We start from the raw sequence: 23,881 nt of genomic DNA, 5'->3' as shown, positions 1-23,881 counted from the left end.
TCATGTTAGCGGCTCTCCTGAAGTTAGACTTGCCTCAGTGGCCTTGACTCTGTTTCTGGGCTTGATTTTTCTGGTTCTGTTTGAGATCTTCAAGATTCATTCATACAAAGGTCGGTTTCCACCTGGTTTAACACCTCTGCCTTTTGTGGGAAACTTGCCTCATTTCTTGAAGAACCCAATGGAGTTCGTAAGATCTGTAAGTCTGTTTTCTCTCATTGTGAAGCTCTGCTGCTGTATTCTGAACAACACAGACATGCATTGAACTTGTTGTAAATGTTCTTTAAACAGATGTCTCGATATGGAGAAATTTCAACTATGTATCTTGGGAGAAAGCCAGCAATAATCCTCAACACAATCCAGCTTGCTAAGGAAGCCTTTGTTCAGGATGCTTTTTCTGGAAGACCACATCTGCCTGTTGTAGACTGGGTAACCAATGGACTCGGTAAGTAACACTTGTAATAATAAAGCTTCCCAAATGCTTTTTTCCCAGAAATTTAAGAAACAGGTTTGATGGCAAATTATAACCTTTTCAATCATTTTAAATATCCAAAGAACTTTTTTGCACTATAAATAACCTTATGAACAATAAAGATTCCATAGGTGTTAATGGTTCATGGAATCATAAATGCCAGCCTTTAAGTATTCTGAGTGTACAGTTGATCTTTTGAGCTAAATGCATCTTTGCTAAAGATGTGTAGATTAGAAGATCTGTTTCTCTCTTTCTCAGGGATAATAATGGTCACGTTTAACCACTCCTGGAGGCAGCAGAGACGGTTTGCTCTGCACACACTCAGAAACTTTGGTCTGGGGAAGAAAACAGTAGAAGATCGTGTGTTAGAGGAAAGCCGATATCTGATTGCTGAAATACTCAAAGGAGAAGGTATGTAATGCTCAGATTGAACTGTGTGGGTACAAAGAAGCTCATCAAGTCAACAAACTCCAAGAACCCTTATGAAATATTTCTAATATATAAGACCAAAAATGCTATAGGATATGTAAAGCTGCGTTTTGCATATTACATTTTTCAAAATTGTACTGCAATGGAAATTGCTTTTGTTTTTGTAGGCAAGCCAATGAATCCCCATCACCCCATACAGAATGCAGTTTCCAACATTATCTGTTCCATCGTGTTTGGAGATCGCTTCGACTATGATAACAAACGCTTTGAGTACCTTCTGGAACTCCTAAATGAAAACTTTGTGCTCACTGGATCAGCAGCAGGACAGGTATGATCAAATTTCTTATTTACTTTCTTTATTTTATATGCATCTTGAATATTCATCTTCATGTAGTATTTTGACTTATTCAATATTTGCCAAGGTCGCCCATTGAAAACCTGCATTTGTGTCCACCATATAAGCCACAAATGTTGGTATAAAAATCCAAACATGGAAAACAAACATCTGTTTCCTCATAATGCTTTGTCTGTCTTAGATTTTCAACTTGGCCCCCTTCATCAAGCATTTCCCTGGTCCACACCAGAAGATCAAGCAGAACGCCAATGAGTTGTTAGTTTTCATTCAGGATGAAGTTAAAGAACACACAAAATCTCTGGATCCAGACAGTCCACGAGACTACATCGATGCCTATCTGCTGGAGATCGAGAAAGTGAGATCTTGAAAGAAGGATTCTCATATGTGTTCATGTAGAAGCTAGACTTTTGTTTTAGCTGTAGCTTATGTAAACTGACAGTTTTGTTCTTTCTGAAACAGCAAAAGTCCAACAAAGACTCCACATTTCATGAAGGAAACCTGGTTATTTCAACAGCTGACCTGTTTCTGGCTGGAACCGACACCACATCGACCACCATCAGATGGGGACTCCTTTTCTTGATTCAAAACCCAGATGTACAAGGTACTAAACTTTCGGATTCAGTCTATGTTTTCCACTTGAAATCGTGCTTTAGGTTTCGTCAGTTTTCTGAAGCTTTTAGCTTAGAGATGTGGTGATAATGGATTTTAGCTTAAATGTAACTAACCAGCAAAGCTGTTTTGTCAGGGCCAGCATCTAAATAAAACGTTCCCTCTATGTTAGGAGAAAGTATTCAGAACATTCTCTTTTAGGTTCTATTTAAGTTAGTACAAAAAACCTCCCTGTAACATTCTGGAAAGTTAAGTTTTTGGTTCCCAATAAAGAACCTATAGAGTATGTGGTTATTTGGTTCACATAAAAACAACCAAATAGTATCCATTTTAGAGATGAAGATCTTTGCTCAATCCCGACGGGTTCGGGTGGGTTCGGGCTTAATTCTATCATCTAGACAGGGTCGGGCCGGGCTTGGGTTTGCACAGTAAATGAACAGTCATGTGATGCATTTTGATTAGCGTGAGAAAGTAATCAAATCGTTTGTTACAATATCAAAATCCATCCCTGCAAAGGTGAAACAAATGATGGCGGCGAAGTCAAAAAGAGCTAATTTTAACTGCGGTCAGGCCAGCCGCCAGTTTAAAAAGAACAGTCATTCTAGCCGCCTAGGTTTTCGGCGGTCGCTCATACACTGCATATTATGGTAGAGCGCTAAACAGCAATGTACAGCAAGCTGACAGAAGATGACGAGGTCACTCGCTAGATTGAAACCGCTGTCATGGAAAATGAAATGGATGTTCTTGGCTGGGGGAAGATGAACAAACAATCCTACCCAAAACATTCTTAATTAGCCAGAACAGTATGCATCCCGGCCAGTAGCAGCAGTGAAAAAGTGTTCAGTGCTCCTCAGTGAACACAGGACTGCGCTAAAGCCATCTACAGTGGATTCAGTAATGTTCTTCCACAAAAGCACATAGCCTAATATTGGTGAAGAAAGGAATTTTAAATTATAACTAAATATTAGTTATAACATAAATGCATAATGTAGACTGAGTATGTAGGCTAATGTTGGCATTATTCTTTTAAAAGTCGCCTTAAAGCCAGATTGTGAAGAGAAGTGGCAAAACAAATCCCACAGAGCCTTAATCTTAATTTCTTTATTGCCAAATTCCCGTCATCATTTATCATTTATTTTAATTTTTAATTTGTTTGGAAGGACTTTTTTATTATAAGGCTAAGTGTATGTACCTAGGCCTGTTACGATGTTACAGAGGACTTATTTTATTTCTTTGTTCCAACTTCTTAGTGGCCTATAGCCTACGTTTGTCATGAATAAATTGTTAAAACACATATTGTGGGGAAATTTGTATATTTGCATTTATTACTTGCTTCTATTTTTAAAATATATTTATTTTCTGTTTTTTTGTCCTGTCTCTGCATTTCTGTTGCACTGTAGAAGCTCTTCACCAAAACAAATTCCTCGTATGTGTGAACATACCTGGCAATAAAGCTCTTTCTGATTCTGATAGAAACTACTCATTCATGAGAAAGGCAAGAGAGCTGTGTGCATGTGCACATTTGAATAATGTCGGCCTGTAAACGGGTTCTGGCTTTTAAAAAGCTGTCAATTAAAATGTACTTGTCGGGCTCGGGCCCTATCAGGCCTAACTTTCATAGCCCAATTGCAGTTCTAATCCATTTGGGAACTTTATAAGAACATTTGTATTTTCTGGGTACTAAACTTTCTCTACCCTAAACATTTGTCTCACAACACAGAGAGATGTCATGAGGAGATTGTTCAGGTTCTGGGTTACGACCGCTTGCCCAGCATGGATGACCGTGACAGACTACCGTACACACTCGCCACTGTTCACGAGATTCAGCGATGTGCAAACCTTGTACCATTTGGTGTGATTCATGAAACAATTCAACCGACAAAACTACGTGGATACGACATTCCTCAGGTAATAAATGGAGCTTGAGTGAATGAAACTATTTAATGAATTTTAAAAACTGGCTTCTGCCCTGGCTTTTCATGTTCAAATTGTTCATATCAAAGCCAATCAGTTCATTTATTGAAGTAGTTGATTCAGTAATTTCCATCTAAACACAATTTGATAAAGGTTAAGCTTTAGGCTTCACACATTTTGAATGTATAAAGATTTCATACAGTTACTCTGGCACTAAATTGGTCTCAATAATAATTATCATAAAATCTATGATTCGCACATTCACACATAGCCAGTTTTTTCAGGCTGGGGGAATGTCCAGGTTACATTTCATCACAACATCAAAAAGAAGAAATTTGCCGTGCATTTTTTAATGCATTTGTAATTTTTTTTAATGCATTTAGTTAACCCTGCTAAACTTTTTTTTTTTCCTCATGCAGGGAACTGTAGTCATGACAAACTTGGCTGCTATTCTCAGCAGTAAGGAGCACTGGAAGCATCCTGACACATTTAACCCAGAGAATTTCCTGGATGAGAACGGACACTTCAGCAAGCCGGAGTCTTTCATTCCATTTTCACTGGGTGAGTCGGGTGATTGTGAAATTAATAAATAAATTTAGGTTAAGTTTACATGACAATGGTATAGTTAAAATTCAAGTGTTTCCCTTGCATTTTTAAAAAATGTTTATATAAACACCAACATTTTCACTCTTTCACATCTGCTAAAACACATACAAGTGCTGTATTGTGTATGTCAGGCCAGTAGTCTGTGCTAGTCACCTTGTTAGTAAACTGCAGTATAGGGAAGTAGAGATTAGCTCACTCACCAGTTGTTTGCTCTCCCAGATCTAGGGATGTGCAGGTCTTGTCGACTAGTCTACTAAATTATACAGTTCATTCTGGACATTGAAAACAATAGATTTCCATATTGTGTCTTTACATGTAAGCAATAATGGTGGAATTTTCAAAAACCTGCACCAGATCCTTTTCAATTATGCATTTTCAGTCCCCAAACGCCATTGTTGTGAAAACTAACAGCAAAATGCACTAAAAGTTTCAAGCTTTTTGTTAAATGCCCCCTCAAGCACAGGCAATATTGCTGGATTGATTTGTGTGTTTGTTTTTCAGGGCCGAGGTTCTGTCTTGGTGAGACACTGGCAAAAATGGAGCTCTTCTTGTTCATCACATCACTCATACAGAGGATTAATTTCTCCTCACCACCTGATGCAAAGCCCATAGACATGGATGGCATCGTGGGTTTAGTCCGCTATCCTCAACCCTTTAGCATCATCTGCTGCAGTAGAGACACCAAAAAGTGACCTGAAATACAGCAGAGCTGTAGAGACACAGAAGAGCACTTTGGCTCAGCTGAATCATGTATAATTCACTGTTCTCAGGTAACTCTGAAAATAAAAAGGAAAGTGTATTTTGCAATATCATTTGCATTGATACTTCCTAACATGTTGGAATATTTAATTACAGCTATAGTGTTTAGCTTTTAATCTTTATTCAATCAAAAATTAAATGGTTTTGGGGCAATTGTTTTGTCTTTATTCTAATTATCTTGTTATGAATCAATGTAAATTATTGCAGAATAATAAAGTGTACACACACACACACACACATATACATATACATACATATATATATATATATATATATATATATATATATATATATATATATATATATATATATATATATATATATATATATATATATGTATATATGTATATATGTATATATATATATATATATATATATATATATATATATATATATATATGTATATATATATATATATATATATGTATATATATATATATATATATATATATATATATATGTATGTATGTATGTATGTATGTATGTATATATATGTATGTATATATGTATATATATATATATATATATATATATATATATATATATATATATATATATATATATAGATTTGCTATTGTGTTCACGTGCTCAACAGAAATGCTTGTGATTGGCCGAGAAGTTCATCAGTTCACCCTCCGCTGTTTACAGAGTACAAACACAGACGAGCCGAGCGATCTGCTTGATGACTCGACTGGTCTTCATGGCTGCTTCGCGCTCGCGTCTCCGTGTATCTGTGTTTGCACTGGGTGAAAGGCGCTAAACTCACATGCAATGTTTTATCGATGTTTTTGGTTCCTTTTTTGGACTTTGACCATCTCGACCCTTGAATGTATGACCAGCTAGACTCTCATTAAACATTTATACTTTTCCTGGCCCTCTAAAGCCCTGCTCATACTGTGGGATTTCAATCACGATTTGCAATCACGATTTGCTTGTGAGTCAAATCTGGGATATCTAGGCTAAAATCTAGGCTAAAATTGATCAAACACACCTGTCTTTAATTACCAAATGCTCCTTTAGATGAAGGTTAGTTTAGTTGTGTTTGATAAGGGTTGGAGCTGAGCTTTGCAGGAAGGTAGATCTCCATGAACAGGGTTGAGCACCCCTGCTCGAACTCATTGATTTCTTTGTTCAAGGCAATCTGTTTGAGCCCCACCATGCAGCACAGAAGACCTTTCTGACATTTTCTGTTTCATTGTGTTTTGGGATAGATTCAATCATGATAACATACACTTTGCATACCTTCTCGAAATCCTGAAGTAGAAACTCACTCAGGTGTGGTCACTTGTTGGACAGGTATGAGAGAGTGCTAAATGTCTTGTTAGCTTTACACTTTCCTTAAGTTCAAATTGAGCCAAAGGTGGATCATAAATCACTGTCTGCATTCCTGCAAGCTGTCAACACAACTGTGCCCATGGTCATCTATGCAACACAAACACTCCACGTTCTTGAAAGCTGACATTTTGCTGTTCGTTTTAATTTTGACCTCAGTAATGTTGGATGCCTCCATCATCCAGTCTGTCCTATTTTATGTATCTGCTTGTTAGAATCACGAAAGAGCCAATCCTGATACTGGAGTTCACCTACATTTGGGTGAAAGATTTTCTTACATTTAACTATTTAATCAAGTGCTGCATACTCACCGGCCACTTTAAGTACACATTACTATTACCGGGTTGGACCCCCTTTTGCCTTCAGAGCTGCCTTAATCCTTCATGGCACAAATTCAACAAGTTACTGGAAATATTCCTCAGGGAGTTTGGTCCATATTGACGGGATAGCATCATGCAGTTGCTGCAGATTTGTCGGCTGCACATCCATGATGTGAATCTCCCATTCCACCACATCCCAGAGGTGCTCTGTTGGATTTAGTCTGGTGACTGTGGAGGCCATTTGAGGACAGTGAACTCGTCATGTTCAAGAAACCAGCCTGAGATGCTTTGCACTTTATGACATGCGTTATCCTGCTGGAAGTAGCCTTTAGAATATGGGTACACTGTGGTCATAAAGGGATGGACATGGTCAGCAACAATACTCAGGTAGACTATGGCATTGACACGGTGCTCAATTGGTACTAATGGGGCCAAAGAGAGCCAAGAAAATATCCTTCACACCATTACACCACCACCAGCCTGAACCGTTGATACAAGGCAAGATGGATCTATGCTCTTAAGTTGTTGACGCCAAATTCTGACCCTACCATCCGAATGCCCTGTGTAAATTGTAGCCTCAGTTTCCTGTTATTAGCTGACAGGAGTGGCGCCTGGTGTGGTCTTCTGCTGCTGCAGCCTATCCGCCTCAAGGTTGTATGTGTTGTGTGTTCAGAGATGCTCTTCTGCAAACCTCGGTTGTAACGAGTGGCTATTTGAGTTACTGTTGCCTTTCTATCAGCTGGAACCAGTCTGACCATTCTCCTCTGACCTTAGGCATCAACAAGGCATTTGCGCTCACAGAACTGCCACGCACTGAATATTTCCTCTTTTTTCGGATCATCCTCTGCAAACCCTAGAGATTGTTGTGTGTGAAAATCCCAGTATATCAGCAGTTTCTTAAATACTCAGACCAGCCCGTCTGGCACCAACAACCATGTCACGTTCAAAGTCACTTAAATCACCTTGCTTCCCCATTCTGATGCTCAGTTTAAACTGCAGCAGACCATCTTGACCATGTCTATATGCTGCCATGTAATTGGCTGATTAACAATTTACATTAACGAGCAGTTAGACAAGTGTACCTAATAAGTTGCCGGTGAGTGTATTGGAAAAACAACGCTGATCAAAATTAGACAACACTTAAGTTTCTTTCAGCTATTGATGAAAATCAGCTACACTGGTATGTTCAGATTCTGAACATACTCTGTTGAACAAACACTATTTAACTGGCAACCCAACTTTCCAGTTTTCATAGTTCTTGCTAGGTGGAGGAGTCATTGCAAAATGACTGAAACCCTCAGATTGTCCAGATGAAAGGGAGGTCAAAGAGATTAACTTTTCACAGCCAGCAAGAAAAATATGTGATTTCTAGAATAGTGCATCTTTACGCAGAAACTAGTCATCCATGAAAGACCAACGCATGGTCCATCAGTTCAACACTAACACGTTTATGAGAATTTGGACTGAAAGCCCTGCAGTGACGGTGAACTGGTCAACTTTAGCGAAAGACACACTTGTGATTCCTCTTTAAGATGAGTTTCAATTATTTCTTCAATGCTCAACCTGCTTTTACATGTAGGACATGGTTTTATGCCTAATCCTGATTTCAGTGCTACAACTTTGCCGATGTGAGTATGATATTTACACATTCAAGTGCATCCAAACAGCCAGAGCACAATATATTTTTGTGCAATAAAATTACAAACTTTTGTAAAGGCAAAGTACAAATTGAATCTTCTTAAACCAAAATTTTGCCACTTTTGTAATTTAAAAGTTAAACGTTCACTGCATTTGTTACTTAAGATAATATTATCAGTATAATTATCTTCATTCTTATCTTAAGAAACAATGCATGAATGCTTTTTCTGTCTGTCAAATCTTCTCATGTCAAATCTCTTGATCTTTGTCTCCTCCCTCTTCCTCTTCTGCTGTATAAATCTCCTGACCAACTCTTGCTCTTGTGTTTGCATTAGTTTGTCACCATGTTAGTGGGACTCCTGAAGATAGACTTGGCCTCAGTGGGCTTGACTCTGTTTCTAGGCTTAATTTTTCTGGTTCTGTTTGAGATCTGCAGGATTCGTTCCTACAAAGGTCGATTTCCGCCTGGTCCAACACCTTTGCCTTTTGTGGGAACCATACCTCATTTCTTGAAGAATCCAATGGGCTTCATAAGATCAGTAAGTCTTATCTTATGTTATGCTGTTGTTTGTCCATGCTATCTTGACTTCGTTCACAAGTAGGATCATGTCTAGATCACATTGGCTTTATAGTAATGCCGTGCAATCTTCTCTGATCAGTTATCTCAGTATGGAGAGATGACTACTGTGTATCTTGGGAGAAAGCCGGCGATACTTCTTAATTCACTTCAGGTCATGAAGGAAGCCTTCGTTCAGAATGGTTCATCTTTTTGCGGAAGGCCACCAGTACCTGTTTTAACCTGGGTCAATCAGGGATATGGTTAGTAATGCATTATACTGTGAAACTGCAAAGTTGTTATTGTAGGCCATAATTAATAGTTCTCCATGTAGCCCCTTTTACATTTAGACTTTTTTGAAAAATATGGTAAATTGCCATAGAGAGATCATGCACATACCTTTTACCTTTTTATTTTTAAGGATGTATTTCTTTGGCATTTTGCCTTTACTTTTATAGCACACTATATTAGACAGGTAGTGAGAGTGGCTAGAGAGGAAATGGGATCAGGAAAGCTAAGACTCGAATTGCTGGAATTCTTCTAATGAACTTACCAGTAAAGCCATTCTGGTAAATTTGAAGCAGTTTACTGGTATTACTAGCTATCCATCCACCTAATTATCATAAAAAATACAGAATGGTAAACTCAAGAAAAAATATATAAATAAATAAAAGGTGCATAAAAGCTTATAACAGAGTAGGATCAACCTTTTGTTCTCTAAAAAGAATAATACAGTGCATAATGGAAACCGATATACCACGTCAATTCTAGCATCTGCATCAAAAAAGTCATGTGATTGTTTTAATATGCACACACATAGCCAATTTATACAGCGTAATGGTAATCTGCTTAAATGTTGGAACTGGGGCGGGATGGATGGGCAAACCAGTTGACCAATCATATTGTAAAACATTTGAAATGTTTTTTTGTTGTTTTGGTTGTTCTTAAATCCCTTAGCCAAAGTCTGTCATCATGGTGTTTCAGTATTATTATTACTATTACCTCCAGAACTGTTATGAACTGTTATCTGTGCTTCCAAAGAGAGCTTATACAAATGCCAGTACAGTGGTCCCTCGCTATAATGCGGTTCACCTTTCGTGGCTTCGCAGTTTCGCATATTATATTTTAGTGCAATTTGACATGCTTTTTTTAGAGCCATTGTGTTCTGCATCCAGGATAGCGCATTATGCTCCACGTCGTGATTGGCTGCAGACCATTGTCAATCAATGTCCTCTATGCAGTTTTCTCCACAATTTCTACAAGACGTTCTGCACCCTCAAACTCATCTGCAGTAGCACCCAAAAATCTGAGACAGATGCTAACCATCGCACTAAAAGTTGGACTTCTGGAAGGTAATGTAGAAGTTACACAGCTATAGGGCGCCATTACGGAATAAATGAATCTTTGGTTTGTTACATTCGGTTTTACAGCCTTAAAACATCTGTATTAATTGCAAAAAATAAAGCGGACTACTTTGCGGATTTCACTTATTGCGGGTTATTTTTCGCACGTATCTCACGTGATTGAGGAACCACTGTATACAAAAAGCACTTGATTTTGCAAGATTGTTAGTTGCAAAAGTACTTGAGGAATATTGAGCTCTTCTTGCCAGAGGCCAAAGTTGAGTAAATCTTCTTTGTCATGATGTTTAAAGCCGATTGGTCTATGCAGATGTTTATGTTGTGTTTTTTTGTTGTGTATAACTTGGTTGTGTATAATTATGAAGGTTTCTTCTCTCGTCATCAGGTATCATAATGGCCATGGATGGTCACTCCTGGAGGCAGCAGAGACGGTTTGCTCTGCACACACTCAGAAACTTTGGTCTGGGAAAGAAGTCCGTTGAGGAACGTGTGACTGAGGAAAGCGGTTACCTTATTTCTGAATTGCTCAAAGCGGAAGGTTATTAAGATTTTAGTCTCTGAATATCTATTCAGATGTTAAAGTTAGCTATCATGCCATATTTATTCATTTGATTTGGCAAGATTTAATCTATTTAAGATTAAGTGTCCAACTCTGACTAATAGTTTTCTTTGTTACAGGCAAATCGTTCAACCCCCAACACGCAATACACAACGCTGCTGCCAACATTATCTGCTCCATCGTGTTTGGAGATCGATTCAACTATGATAACAAGAGCTTCACATATCTTCTGGAAATCATAAAAGAAAACCTCGATCTGGCAGGCTCACTTGCTGGACAGGTATGGAACAGTGCCAAATATACTTTAATAAATGTGCTAAATATTTCACAAGATGTCCAAATCTAATCCCATAATTCTACATTCCAGCAGAGTTGATCTTAACTCGAATTAAATGAAAAGTTAATAAAGTGCTGCATTAAAAATGTATTACTTTCCTACTCTAAAGCATGTGAAACACAGTCTGTGAACAGAGTGCTATGTGATTTGCCAGTATTTCTTAAAAATTAGCTGAACTTTCCTAGAGGAAAGCTTCTGACTAGATATGAAGTACAAGTAGTGTGGAAACGTTTTAAAGATTGCAAAATAATTATTAAAAGGTGCATAGGATTACTAAACTCAGCAAAAATATGAATGCAACACTGAACTCTAAGTGAAGTTTATTTATAAACTAATTTCGGGAGGATCACATGCTTATGATGGAACACAGCTGGTCCCGCATTAGCCAATTTATGATTCACCAATCAGACGATTCCTAAGCCACTATAAATACCCTAGGTTCCATATAACAGCCATCTTCATTTTGAAGAATCCACACTTCCACCCCTACTCCTCCTCTTTTCCTAGATGGGTGGCACGGTGGCTGAGTGGTTAGCACTGTTGCCTCCCAGCAAGAACGTCACTGGTTCTAGTCCTTACCAAGCCAGCCGACGTTTCTGTGTGGTGTTTACACATTCTCCCTGTGCTCACATGGGTTTCCCACAAGTCCCCCGGTCTCCTCCCACCGTATAAAAACATGCAACAAGTTAATTGACTAATCCAAATCGGCACCATAGACGTGCTGCTAGTTAGTAGTTATCTCTTAAGAGCAATCTCTATCTACTAAGGCGGGGGAATTTCAAGATCTACCATAGCTCAAACTCACCTCTCGCCCTACAATGGGAGGGAGCACTGGGCTCAGGATCTTTTTGAGCTCCGGACTATTCTATCATCAGCTAAATGTGAACTCTTGAAAAATCTAAAGCTTTTTCTGCTCAAAACAGTTCAATATCTCTAAAATATTGTCCACACTATTTGTCTAAAGCTCTAATCAGTACTTTTTCTTTGCCGAGATAATTCATCCTCCTCACAGGTGTGATATATCATAATGCTGATTACACATCATTATTATTGCACAAATGTGCCTTAGGCGGTCCACAATAAATGGCCATTATAAAATGTGCAGTTTCCTATGGAGCAAGTAATTGTGAAGCTGATTGGTGGAATGTGAATAGAATATTCATTTCTCTAGCAAAAACCATCTCCAAATGGCATTTCAGAGAATTTGACAGTACATCCAACTGGGCTCATAAGAGACCAAAACCTCCACATCTAGCATCTTCAAATTTAAGATTGTCAGAGACCAGCCACCTGGACAGCTGCTGCAACAATTGGTTTGCATAACCAAACATTTTGCGCAAACTCTCAGAAACCTGTCTCAGGGAAGCTCATCTGTATATACGTTATCCAGATCAGGGTCTCGACCTGACTGTGTTTCTTTACCGTAACTGGCTTGAGCGGGCAAATGCTCACATTCGATGGCATTGGGCACTTTGGGGTGGTGTTGTCTTCACAGATAAATCCTGGTTTTCACTGAACAGGTCAGATGTCAGACAGTGTGTAGGCATTGTGAGGGTAATCAATTTGTACTGTGTATGGGGTGGCCCATAGAGGCAATGGGATTATTGTATGGGCAGGTGTATGTTGTGGACAATGAACACAGCTGAATGTTATTGATGGCACTTTGAATGCACAAAGATACCACAACAAGATCATGAAGCCCAAAATGCTCCATATTGCAAGGATCTGCACACAAATTCTGGGAGCTGAAAACATCCCAGTTCTTGCATGGCCAGCATACTCACTGAACTTTTCACCCATTGAGCATGCTCTGGATCAGAGTATACAATAGCATGTTCCAGTTCCAGCCAATATCCAGCAACTTTGCATTAGTCACTGAAGAGGAGGAGTGGACCAACATTCCACAGGCCTCATTCAACAACCTGATCATCGCTGATCTGTGAAGGAGATGAGTTGCAATGTGTGAGGCAGATACTGACTGCTCCCTTCTCTTTTTTTCTTTTTCAGATGGTTAATTTGGTTCCTATCATCAAAAGTTTGCCAGGGCCACATCAGAAAATACATCAGAATGGAGAAGAATTTAAGTCTTTCATTAGAGAATCAGTCAAAGCACACAGAGAAACTCTGGATCCAGACAGTCCACGAGATTTTATCGATGCCTACCTGCTGGAGATGGAAAAAGTGAGACCAACTCGATTAACCACTCAAGAAAATGTAGAATACACTCTTTGATGGTAGTTACTGTTTGTGAATGTGACTGATTCTGTCAAGTAAAGTAATTTTATTAACTTGCAAATAAAATTGCTAGTAATTTAAATCCTGATCCCATATTTACCCTGCTAGGAATATAGTTCCATAACAAGAATCAATGTATTCTGCTAGTGAAGTAGATAAGCATGGGTAAATATTTCTGTTTTTATTGGAACAGCAAAAGTCCACTCAGGACTCCACTTTTCACGAGTATAACATGGTTATGGCTGTGGGTGATTTGTTTTTCGCTGGAACCGACACTACAGCGACCACCATCAGATGGGGACTCCTCTACTTGACTCAAAACCCTGACGTACAAGGTAATAAACATTGACAGTATTCTTTTTGCGCATCACTAGCCGTGTTTCCACTATCGCGCCTAAAGCGAGCGAGCCAGGGCGAGCCAAGGCCAGTTGCGTTTCCACTATCACTTCCGGGGCGTAATTGGGCCAAAGCAAGCCCGCCGAATACCTTGGGCCAAGGAGGGCCAACTGGGGCTTCGGGGCGGGGTTACGTACAAAGGCGGAGTTTTCCTGTCAGGTATAGAGGAGACAAGATGCGTTCTTACCTTACATTTGTTTTGCTATCGCGCTTGATCAACTCACTAAGAAGAAGAAAAAATGGATAGCAGACAGTACTGGTCAGTTGAGGACACCAGGGCTCTTCTGAACATTTGGGCAGAGGAAAATGTTCAGAGGCAAATAGACGGCGTTTGCAGAAATGAGGACGTTATCAAGTACATCGTTGCTGAGCTAGCGAAAGCACAAATTCAGCGAACAACGGTACAAGTCCACGAGAAATTGAAGAAATTGCGAGCACAGTATAAATCGATCAAAATCCACAATGATCAGAGCGGCGCCCACCGGAAAAATTTCCCGTGGTTTGAAATACTTATCATCCGGTTACATCCTTACAATCGATGGCATTAACAACAACACGACATATATGATGGTATTTACAAACAACAAAATGCTACAAAAACAATCACAGGAAATATTACCATGTTCATCCACTTTTGCCGTTGCAGTTGTTGTTGTATACGTCGTTCTCGTCGCTCGGCTGCTCTTTTGCGCCTTGCAGCCAAAATCTGTGTTCGAAGTAAATGCCGCCAAACTCAAATGTCCTTATCCAGGGATCGCTGTCTGGCCTTACACCAACAGACCACAAACAGTAAAAAAGCAATGGCTTCGGTGTTCTCCATCTTCCAGCTCTCGTAGTGATGCCAGGTTGTGTTTGTGGTTATAATTTGAGTTTTTTGTTCCCGCTGAAGTGGGCGGGTTGTGTGACTGGTTGTGTGACGTTTGATTCGGGGGACGTTCTGGGGGTGGTGTTTGCGTGACGCGCTGCGTGCAACTAGCCCGACAGTGGAAACGCGACATGATTTCGGCCTCATTTCTCAACCTCCCGGGCTATTGGCCCGGCCTGGCCCGATAAAGCCCTGGCTCGCACTGGCCCGATAGTGGAAATGCGGCTATTCATTCTTAGCAAACTAATGGTAAAAAGGGTGTGGCTAAGAATATTGTGGCTGACACTGTCAAACTGACATCTACAGAAAAGGAGCCAATCCAAACACAGAAGCAAATGCTCAAGACTTTGAAGATTACCAAAAAAAAAGGTTTCAGTCGATGAAATGAATTATTCACCAAAAGAATAACATTAGCAATTAGGTTGAAACCGACTACTATTGTACCAAGGTTAAGCAAGGTTTTGAAGCCACCACAGGGTATAAATTCTGCAGGAAGTGAACTTTTTAGTGGCGTACTTACAGTAGTATTTTATCATTAAGGCCAGCTTTTGTATCATCCCAGAGCGATGTCATAAGGAGATTGTTCGGGTTCTGGGTTTCGACCGCTTTCCCAGCATGGATGACCGTGACCAACTACCATACACACTCGCCACTGTTCATGAGATTCAACGCTGTGGAAACATCGCACCTTCTGGAGTGCCTCATCAAACAACTCAACCAACAAAACTACGAGGATACGACATTCCCCAGGTGCTGAATGATCTTTGTATACTATGTTTGTATGGGAATGAAATTGTTTAACTAATAAATGTCGTCTTTCTAGGGAACTCAGATACTGATTAACTTGACGGATATTTTGGCTAACAAGGAGCACTGGAAGCATCCAGACACTTTTAACCCAGAGAATTTCTTAGATGATAAGGGACATTTCTTCAAGCCAGAGGCTTTTCTTCCTTTCTCCTTGGGTGAGCCACATGGAACAATGACAAACCAGGTAGAAATTGATTGACTCTGATTGACATCTTTTTCTCCAGGTCCGAGAGCCTGTCTTGGTGAGACTCTGGCTAAGACTGAGCTCTTCCTCTTCGTCACTTCTCTCCTTCAGCGGATTCGTTTCTCCTGGCCAACTGGAGAGAAGTGGCCGGATATGAATAGGATTCTCAGTGTGGTTCGCTCTCCTGATCCATTCAACATCATCTGCCATAGCAGAGGTTCAAAAGACTGACCACCAGTGTCCGACCTAAAATTTAAGTTTCCAAAGATGTAGACTTTTTGTATGCAGTTTAAAAGTTAAAAAGGTGGTATGGTTAGCTGTTTTGACAGCTTTCACTGTGGAAACTGATGTAAGTGCATACTGTACCGAATCGTACCACTCAGTTGAAAGTGCAGTAGGCCATAGGTTGAAAGTCTCTTCACATTCCAATAGTAATGATTAAAGTAAATGATCTAAATGTATTTATATGTATTTTTATATTCTGGGCGAGGCATAAAACTAAAAAATGGTCATCCAATTAAATATTGTCAGGCCGACAATTCCCATGAGTCTAATATGTAGATTTGTACAACTGCACATGTTCACACAAATCTGCCATGTGCACACGAGACACAGCCGTAAAATCAAATGCTGAATGAAAAATTATAACCCTGAATTAATATTGGAGTTAGTGGAAGGGCGACACTACGGCTGACGGATTTCTTTTAGACCGGTAATGTTATGTTTAAAACTCATTTAGGCTGGATTTACACTGCAGATCTTGATGGTCAATTCCGATGACCGTATCCGATTTATTTGATGACCTGCTTACATCATCTTTTAAAAGTGACTTGTATCCGATCGTCTGCATTTACACAGCACACGGCAAAGGCGCAATGACCAGGAAAAAAAGAGCAGGCGCTGACTAACAGCCGATAATTAACGAGGGCTCTTTTCTCTATTCCTGTATCTAATCTGTTCTCAGCTTTTGACAAGCTGTTTTACTATAGTTTATGACAGAAAGGTTCTCATTTGTCCATCTTCTTTTGATATATAGGCTTTTTTAAACCTTTAGGCTTCTTAATGTAATACCCATGGCGTGATTTATGCACGTGATGTATGCGCTAGTTTTATATTAGTTTATATTGGTTACGTGGCGGACATTGCACTCTCTCGCTCTCGTTAACATGCTTAAATTCCTGTGCTATATGACAATATAAAAGCTTGTGTATGAGATTTAAGGTTTGATACTCTGCTGAAGTCTGTTCTGAAATGAAAGCGTCAGAGTTGACATCATTCGCTATGGTTTTTAATGACGCGCGACTCGCATTGACAGGTGAAAATCCGATCTACCTGCTTACACTATAGACATGAGGGCACAGATCCGATTCATATCGGATAAGTTTCCACATATGAACAAGGCCTGATTCTGAGTTGAGTAAATCGGAATCCATGTGATTTGTTCCTGCTTACACGTACATAGGCCATATCCGATCTGTGCCACATGGGAGAAAAAAATCTGAATTGATTCACTTGTGCAGTGTAAATGCAGCCTTAGTCATGCAAAGCTGACGTAGTTAGTGAATGGGTTATATGCACAGAAGTGTTGTTCAGCCACTGAAATCTTCTGGTGAGAGATTAATGTGAGTAATCTCAGTTTCATAAGGGACCTTTTACAGCATCAATAATGTAGATTTTATTTATTTTTTTAGTTTAACAACAAAACATCAGTAAATATTATAGCGATATTCCTGCTTAGCCTGATTTACCGAGGTCAAGTTGGTTTTATATTCACATTATTTCATTTTTGATTAGTGACAGCGTGTGATGCACTCCTTGTATTGTTCACTGTTACTCTGAATATTTGCTCTGAAATAGCATGCAAGTATGGCTTAGTAATAAGTGTAATTCCTTCACGCCGCCGGCCAACCACTAAGCATACAGTAGTCGATTTAGGACAAAGTGAGAGACTGAGAACAACAGTACTTACATGCTTGAAATATTGCACATTATGACAGGTTTTGCTTGCTAACTACATAACTGAAACGTGCAAAATATAATACAGTTTCTCGTTGGAAATTGTAGCATTATAAAGTACTGTAAAGTTTTTTAACTGGCGAATGACATGATCTAGTGCAGCGCTTCCCAACAGGGGGGTCCCGGCCCACAAGGGGGCCTCAGCGAGCTTTGTGGGGGGTCGTGACATATTTTAAAAAAAATTCTTAGCAGTGGACAATAGACCCTTTTCACAATGACATCACTTCATGTCCCCCTATCGGCAACGCAGTGTATTTTTAGTTCCGGTTTACCTTTGAATGATTGGGAGAATCTCTGGAAAATTTACAAACAAAAATATTAACATTGCACGATCTGATTTAAGACTTTAAGACTGATTTATTACTGGGATTAGGCATGTGTCCAAGTGTTTCTCTTTCAATACTGAACAGCTTTCTGAGTTTGAAAATGATTCTTTAAGTTGATAAGAATAGGAATAAGCTATTGATTATCAAGGAAAGCATACGTTTGCAACCTTTTCACTTATTAAGTTTATTTCCTCAATACTGGATTTGTTTTAACTTTAATGCTGCTCTGAATATAAATTTATACTATCTGTCATATATAAATGTTCCAGCATAAGTACAATTCTTTATGAAATCTTCTTATATTACCTGGTGTGTCTATAAATGCAATCAGTTTCATCATTTATTATTTACAGATCTAATAATGTCTGTTGATGAATTTATTATGTCCTACCGCCACCTGTTGGGTGGTTTTGATATCTGTACTACTTTTTAATTGATAATATTTCAAATAAATTCATTATCAATAATACTGAATTCAAATGCAGTTTTCTTGGTGTTATTTTTGCAATTGTAAATTTTTAAAATGATTTAGTTTGATTAAGAGGTCGCATACAACATTGTTATTCTATTTCATTAAATTTGAATATTAAATAGACATAAATGTTTCATGTTCATGAATAAAATACCTATATAGTAACAAGTCACAGAACTGAGAATGTGGATAATATGAATGTGTTTGTCCACTGTAAACAACCACAGTAAACACATCACAGTTGGTTTCGTGACTGCATTTCATTCTCCTTAAATGCTATTTAAGTTAGAAAAGTATGTACCTAATGAGAATATCAAACGTCCAACTTCACACCAACTTTATTGACACTATCATCATCAGTCATGCGTTTACCTCTAATATCAGGGCTCGACATTAAGTACTGCCTGATGGCCTGGGGCCAGCATGCGAGATCCTCAGGACAGTAGACCGGATGATTACTGACTCGATCGGGTGACAAGGGTGACCCAAAAAAATTTGCCTAGAATAACAGGATGCTTTTGACAACATCACGCCTCAACTGTGAAACTTTTCTCTACAGACAGTGATAATCCAGATGAGAATTTCTTTAACAGAAATCAGCTTAAGCTAATAAATCCCTGACATTTGAGTCGCTTTGCTGATCTTACCTAATTCTCTCTGCCCAATGAGGGTTTAGCTCGACTTGAACGAAAGTTGATTGGTTGCTCCCCTGAGTGGACCATCCAATGGCATTTTATAACTGGATTTATTTTCAACTTGAGAAAAGCATGTAGCAAAAGGAATAGAAAAGCAAGTGGCAAATAGAGAGAGAAAAGCATTTGTCAAATGCCTTTTAAAGACGATATTGAAATTGTGCATTTAAATGCATTTTAAAAGATTGATCAATCAAACAATAAAAAGTTTATTAATAAGTGTTTTAAAACTTCAATTAAATAAACGTTTATAAAATTGTCTATCTATATATCTATAGTTAGATATCAATAATATCTAAAGTTATTTTTAAATGCATCGATTTATTGCTTTATTAAATGACATTTAAAAACACCTTTTATATGAACACATTTAAATATGTCCATTTATTTGTCTATTAATTGTTAATTTAAATTGTGATTTATTTATACACATTTTAATGCTTCAATTCTTAAATTAATGATTTGATGCTTCATTTTATTTCTAACCGGCACTCCTGGTCCTCTATACGAACACACATAAATATAGTTTATTAATTAATTAATGTTGTGTGAATGATGCGCTTGATTCATTTTAAAGATCCAATAAAATTCATGAGCAAAAGCCACACTTTAGTTTTTGTTGTCTCTTTAGTTCCCTGATTAAGAAGTGCAATAATATAACTTTTCCTTAATTTTAGACGAACAACGTTATTTATTTCATCGACAACTTGCATCAGCTGTTTCTGTCAGGGTTAAGTTAGACGATATGAGAGAAACATTTTTCTCTTTCGAAAAATCGAATTACTTATGAAAAATTAATTAGACTTATGTTTATGAGGTAAATTTCTAACTTTTTACCATAAATTTTACCATAAATAATACATACATAATACGTATATAATATTTGAGTAGATATTTTTCAAGACACTTCTATACAGCTTAAAGTGACATTTAAAGACTTAACTAGGTTAATTAGGTTAACTAGGCAGGTTAGGGTAATTAGGCAAGTTATTGTATAACGATGGTTTGTTCTGTAGACTATCGAAAAAATATATGTATATGTATATATGTGTGTGTGTGTTGTGTCTATTGTTTAAGTACAGTCAAATATATATATATATATATATTCCACTAAATGTTTAACCTAAATAAGTGTTGCTCAATATTGCATCAAGTTCATTTCATCAGCTGACTCATTGTCATGTGCTTCACCTTTGCTGTAGTTGTGCTGTTTTTCTCAACATTACACAACTCTTGCATCATGTTATTAATTACCATGCTTAATCATGCTTCCTGATTATACATCAGTAAAGTATTCAATCACTGCTTGTTGTCCAGTTTTCTGTCACGCTAAGTTTCCAAGGCACAAGAACTCTTGTGAACCTGAGAAGGAAATGTGAAAGTGTCTAAAGCTTCTGTTTGAAAGTTACACTGCCCTATATCATTATTTTGGTGGGTTTCAAGGTCAGCCAATGACAAGAAAATTCATCATGAGCCAAATGTTGCCTGATACGTCTGTGTGCTTTTACAAACAAGGAAATATTAGGGTATTTAATATATATATATATATATATATATATATATATATATATATATATATATATATATATATATATATGAATAACCGTGTTGTGCAATTATTTATGTAGTTTGGCTTTTCTTGATATATTTGGATCAAAGTAGTGCTGAAAGAGTTAACAGCATGTCAAACTCTCTTGTATAAACATATTGTAATTGTAATGTACTGTAGTGATTGTGCTGTAATGTGAAGTATCTGAACACAGCAAATTGGGTATAGCAGTTTCTAAAAGAGACCCTTACAAAAATTACCCTTTTCCTCAACATTTACATGTACTCAGCCTAAAGTGGTTCTAAACTTTTATGAGTTTCTTTCTTCTGTTGAACACAAAACAAGATATTCTGAAGTATGTTGAGAATAAAGCATCCATTTACATCCATAAAAGGAACAATAATTACTATGCAAGTGAATGGCTGTTTTTCTGGTTCCTTTGTGTTCAACAGATGAAAGAAACTCAAACGGGTGGGATGAACTTTCTTTAACTATACATCTAAGTTTTTTATACTGTGCTTTGAATATCTTCAGATCGGACCAAGCTGTGAGCTTAAAATGTAGGAAGTTGAAAGATATTGCTGTATTTTGATCTCCACTGTATGTCCATTTGGTTAAAGTTGTAGAACTGGTTGAGCTACTGGATCATGTGACATATCATGTACATGATCATCCTCCACAGTCTGAATAGATGTTAATGGATGACCTTTAACACTGTTAAAAGCTGTCGAAGCTAAAACACACAGACATGAATTCCTTGCAAACCTGCATTACTTAAAAGTAATGGATTAAAATATGCTGACAATCCACTCACCTTCAGACCATCCCAGATGTAGATCAAGTTGTTTCTTCATTTGAACATATTTGGTGAGACTTTTACATCTCTTTTCTTCCCAGCTGATCCTCCACAGTGAATGAGCAGCCAATAAAACAATCACAACAACACAACATGCCCATCAACTAATGCCTTGTAGTGTGAAAAGCTAGGTGTTAGTGAGAAACAAGACATTTTAACTTTAAACTGTTGCTTCATAATCGTGTTCATTATCTACAGTATGCTTTGTAATATTCATTCTTGAGTGAACTAATCCTTTAATAATAGACATTCAAAGCTTAATAACATTCATTCAAATACATCTCAAGTTATTTGTAGTGCAAATATTTTTGCATGAACATTTTTGATGTGCGCAGATATTTTCAGGGAATCACACCTATATTGTCCCAGGAACATCTTGACTGCATTACAGTTCCATATCACTACGCTGAATGATTGTTATTTAGCCAACAACTTTCAAAAATCTACTTAAAACAATGCTAAAGCATTTGAATAAGATTTGTATGAAACCAGAACTACATACTGGAGCTTTTTGAGGAGAAGTCCTGACAAATGTCTTGAAATACAAGATCTGAAGCATGTCTTTAGGCGTGGTCACTCTAATATAAGCAGAATAACTGACTCTTGTACATTTGTATTATTAAAAAAATAATGCACAACCCATTTATTATGGCCGTAGAAGCATAATATGCTAGCCTAGAATGTGGCATGGTTGTTGGTGCCACACAGGCTGGTCTGAGTATTTCAGAAACTGCTGATATACTGGGATCTTCACACACAACCATTTCTAGGGTTTACAGAGAATGGTCTGAAAAAGAGAAAATATCCAGTGAGCGGCAGTTCTGTGGGCGCAAATGCCTTGTTGATGCCTGAGGTCAGAGGAGAATGGCCAGACTGGTTCCAGCTGACATAAAGGCAACAGTAACTCAAATAAGCACTCGCTACAACCAAGGTCTGCAGAAGAGCATCTCTGAACACACAACCTGCCAACCTTGAGGCAGATGGGCTACAGCCGCTGAAGACCACACCGGGTGCCACTCCTGTCAGCTAATAACAGGAAACTGAGGCTACAATTTACACAGGCTCACCAAAATTGGACCATAGAAGATTGGAGAAACGTTGCCTGGTCTGATGAGTCTCCATTTCTGCTGCCACATTCAGATGGTAGGGTCAGATTTTGGCATCAACAACATGAAAGCATGGATCCATCCTGCATTGTATCAACAGTTCAGGCTGGTGGTGGTGTAATGGTGTGGGGGATATTTTCTTGGCACACTTTGGGCCCATTAGTAGCAATTGAGCATCGTGTCAACGCCATAGCCTACCTGAGTATTGTTGCTGACCATGTCCATCCCTTTATGACCACAGTGTACCCATCTTCTGATGGCTACTTCCAGCAGGATAACGCACCATGTCATAAAGCGCTAATCATCTCAGACTGGTTTCTTGAACATGACAATGAGTTCAATGTATTCAAATGGCCTCAGCAGTCACAAGAACTCAATCCAATAGAGCAACTTTCGGATGTGGTGGAATGGGAGATTCGTATCATGGATGTGCAGCCGAAAAATCTGCAGCAACTGTGATGCTATCATGTCAATATGGAGCAAAATCTCTGAGGAATATTTCCAGTACCTTGCTGAATCTATGCCACTAAGGAGTAAGGCAGTTCTGAAGGCAAAATGGGTCCAACCCAGTACCAGTAATGTGTACTTAATAAAGTGCCCAGTGAGTGTATATTTGGTTGTCACGTTTTTCAGCCCAGTACAAAAGAAAAGGAGACAGAACTTCCATCTGTTCATCTCAAGTCCACATCAGCTCAATGCATTTCTCCTGCTGCAGCGAGAGAGTAACACTATTTACTTAAGCTACAAGTCTACACTGCAAGCTGTCCAGTCAGCTGAGGGGTCAGGTGACGTAAAGATATACAGCTTGCCAAAGAGATCTCACTTGTTTTATTTTATTTTTATTTGTTTAATAAACAGTTCTACATATTATAACATCATTAAACTTTTTTTTTTTTGCCTAAAATGTTATATTTCTTTTTTTATAAAAAGGTCCCCTGTAAGATATTTTTCCTAAACCAAGTAAACATCAAAGCTTATAATGCAAATAGAGTTTATAGTCAAAACAGATAAAGGGCTTTAGTTAACATCAGCTTTAGTTCAGTTTACAAAACAAGTTTCATCTCGTATCCAAAACTCTTCTTTTGAGATTACAAGTGAAAAAATTCTTAGGTGGACATCAGTCCTGTAAG

At 38.2% G+C, this 23,881-nt stretch overlaps 1 protein-coding gene and 1 pseudogene across 1 annotated transcript; both read left to right on the top strand.

The window, feature by feature from the left end:
• Positions 1 to 2: 2 nt before the first annotated feature.
• Positions 3 to 5,294, top strand: LOC130216971 (cytochrome P450 2B4-like; annotated as a pseudogene).
• A 3,456-nt stretch (positions 5,295 to 8,750) lies between these two features.
• On the top strand, positions 8,751 to 17,314 carry LOC130216973 (cytochrome P450 2B4-like). The gene is made up of 9 exons (XM_056448924.1): positions 8,751 to 8,970; positions 9,091 to 9,250; positions 10,734 to 10,886; positions 11,027 to 11,187; positions 13,252 to 13,425; positions 13,673 to 13,814; positions 15,303 to 15,490; positions 15,564 to 15,705; positions 15,775 to 17,314. Exons 1-9 carry the CDS (start codon positions 8,776 to 8,778, stop codon positions 15,963 to 15,965), a joined length of 1,506 nt encoding a protein of 501 aa, XP_056304899.1. The 5' UTR covers positions 8,751 to 8,775; the 3' UTR covers positions 15,966 to 17,314.
• The last annotated feature ends 6,567 nt before the right edge of the window (positions 17,315 to 23,881 follow it).

This window comes from Danio aesculapii, chromosome 23, assembly GCF_903798145.1.
Source record: "Danio aesculapii chromosome 23, fDanAes4.1, whole genome shotgun sequence".
Taxonomy (NCBI): Eukaryota; Metazoa; Chordata; class Actinopteri; order Cypriniformes; family Danionidae; genus Danio; species Danio aesculapii.
The sequence above is the reverse complement of the archived record's forward strand: the minus strand, read 5'-3'. Positions and strand labels throughout refer to the sequence as shown.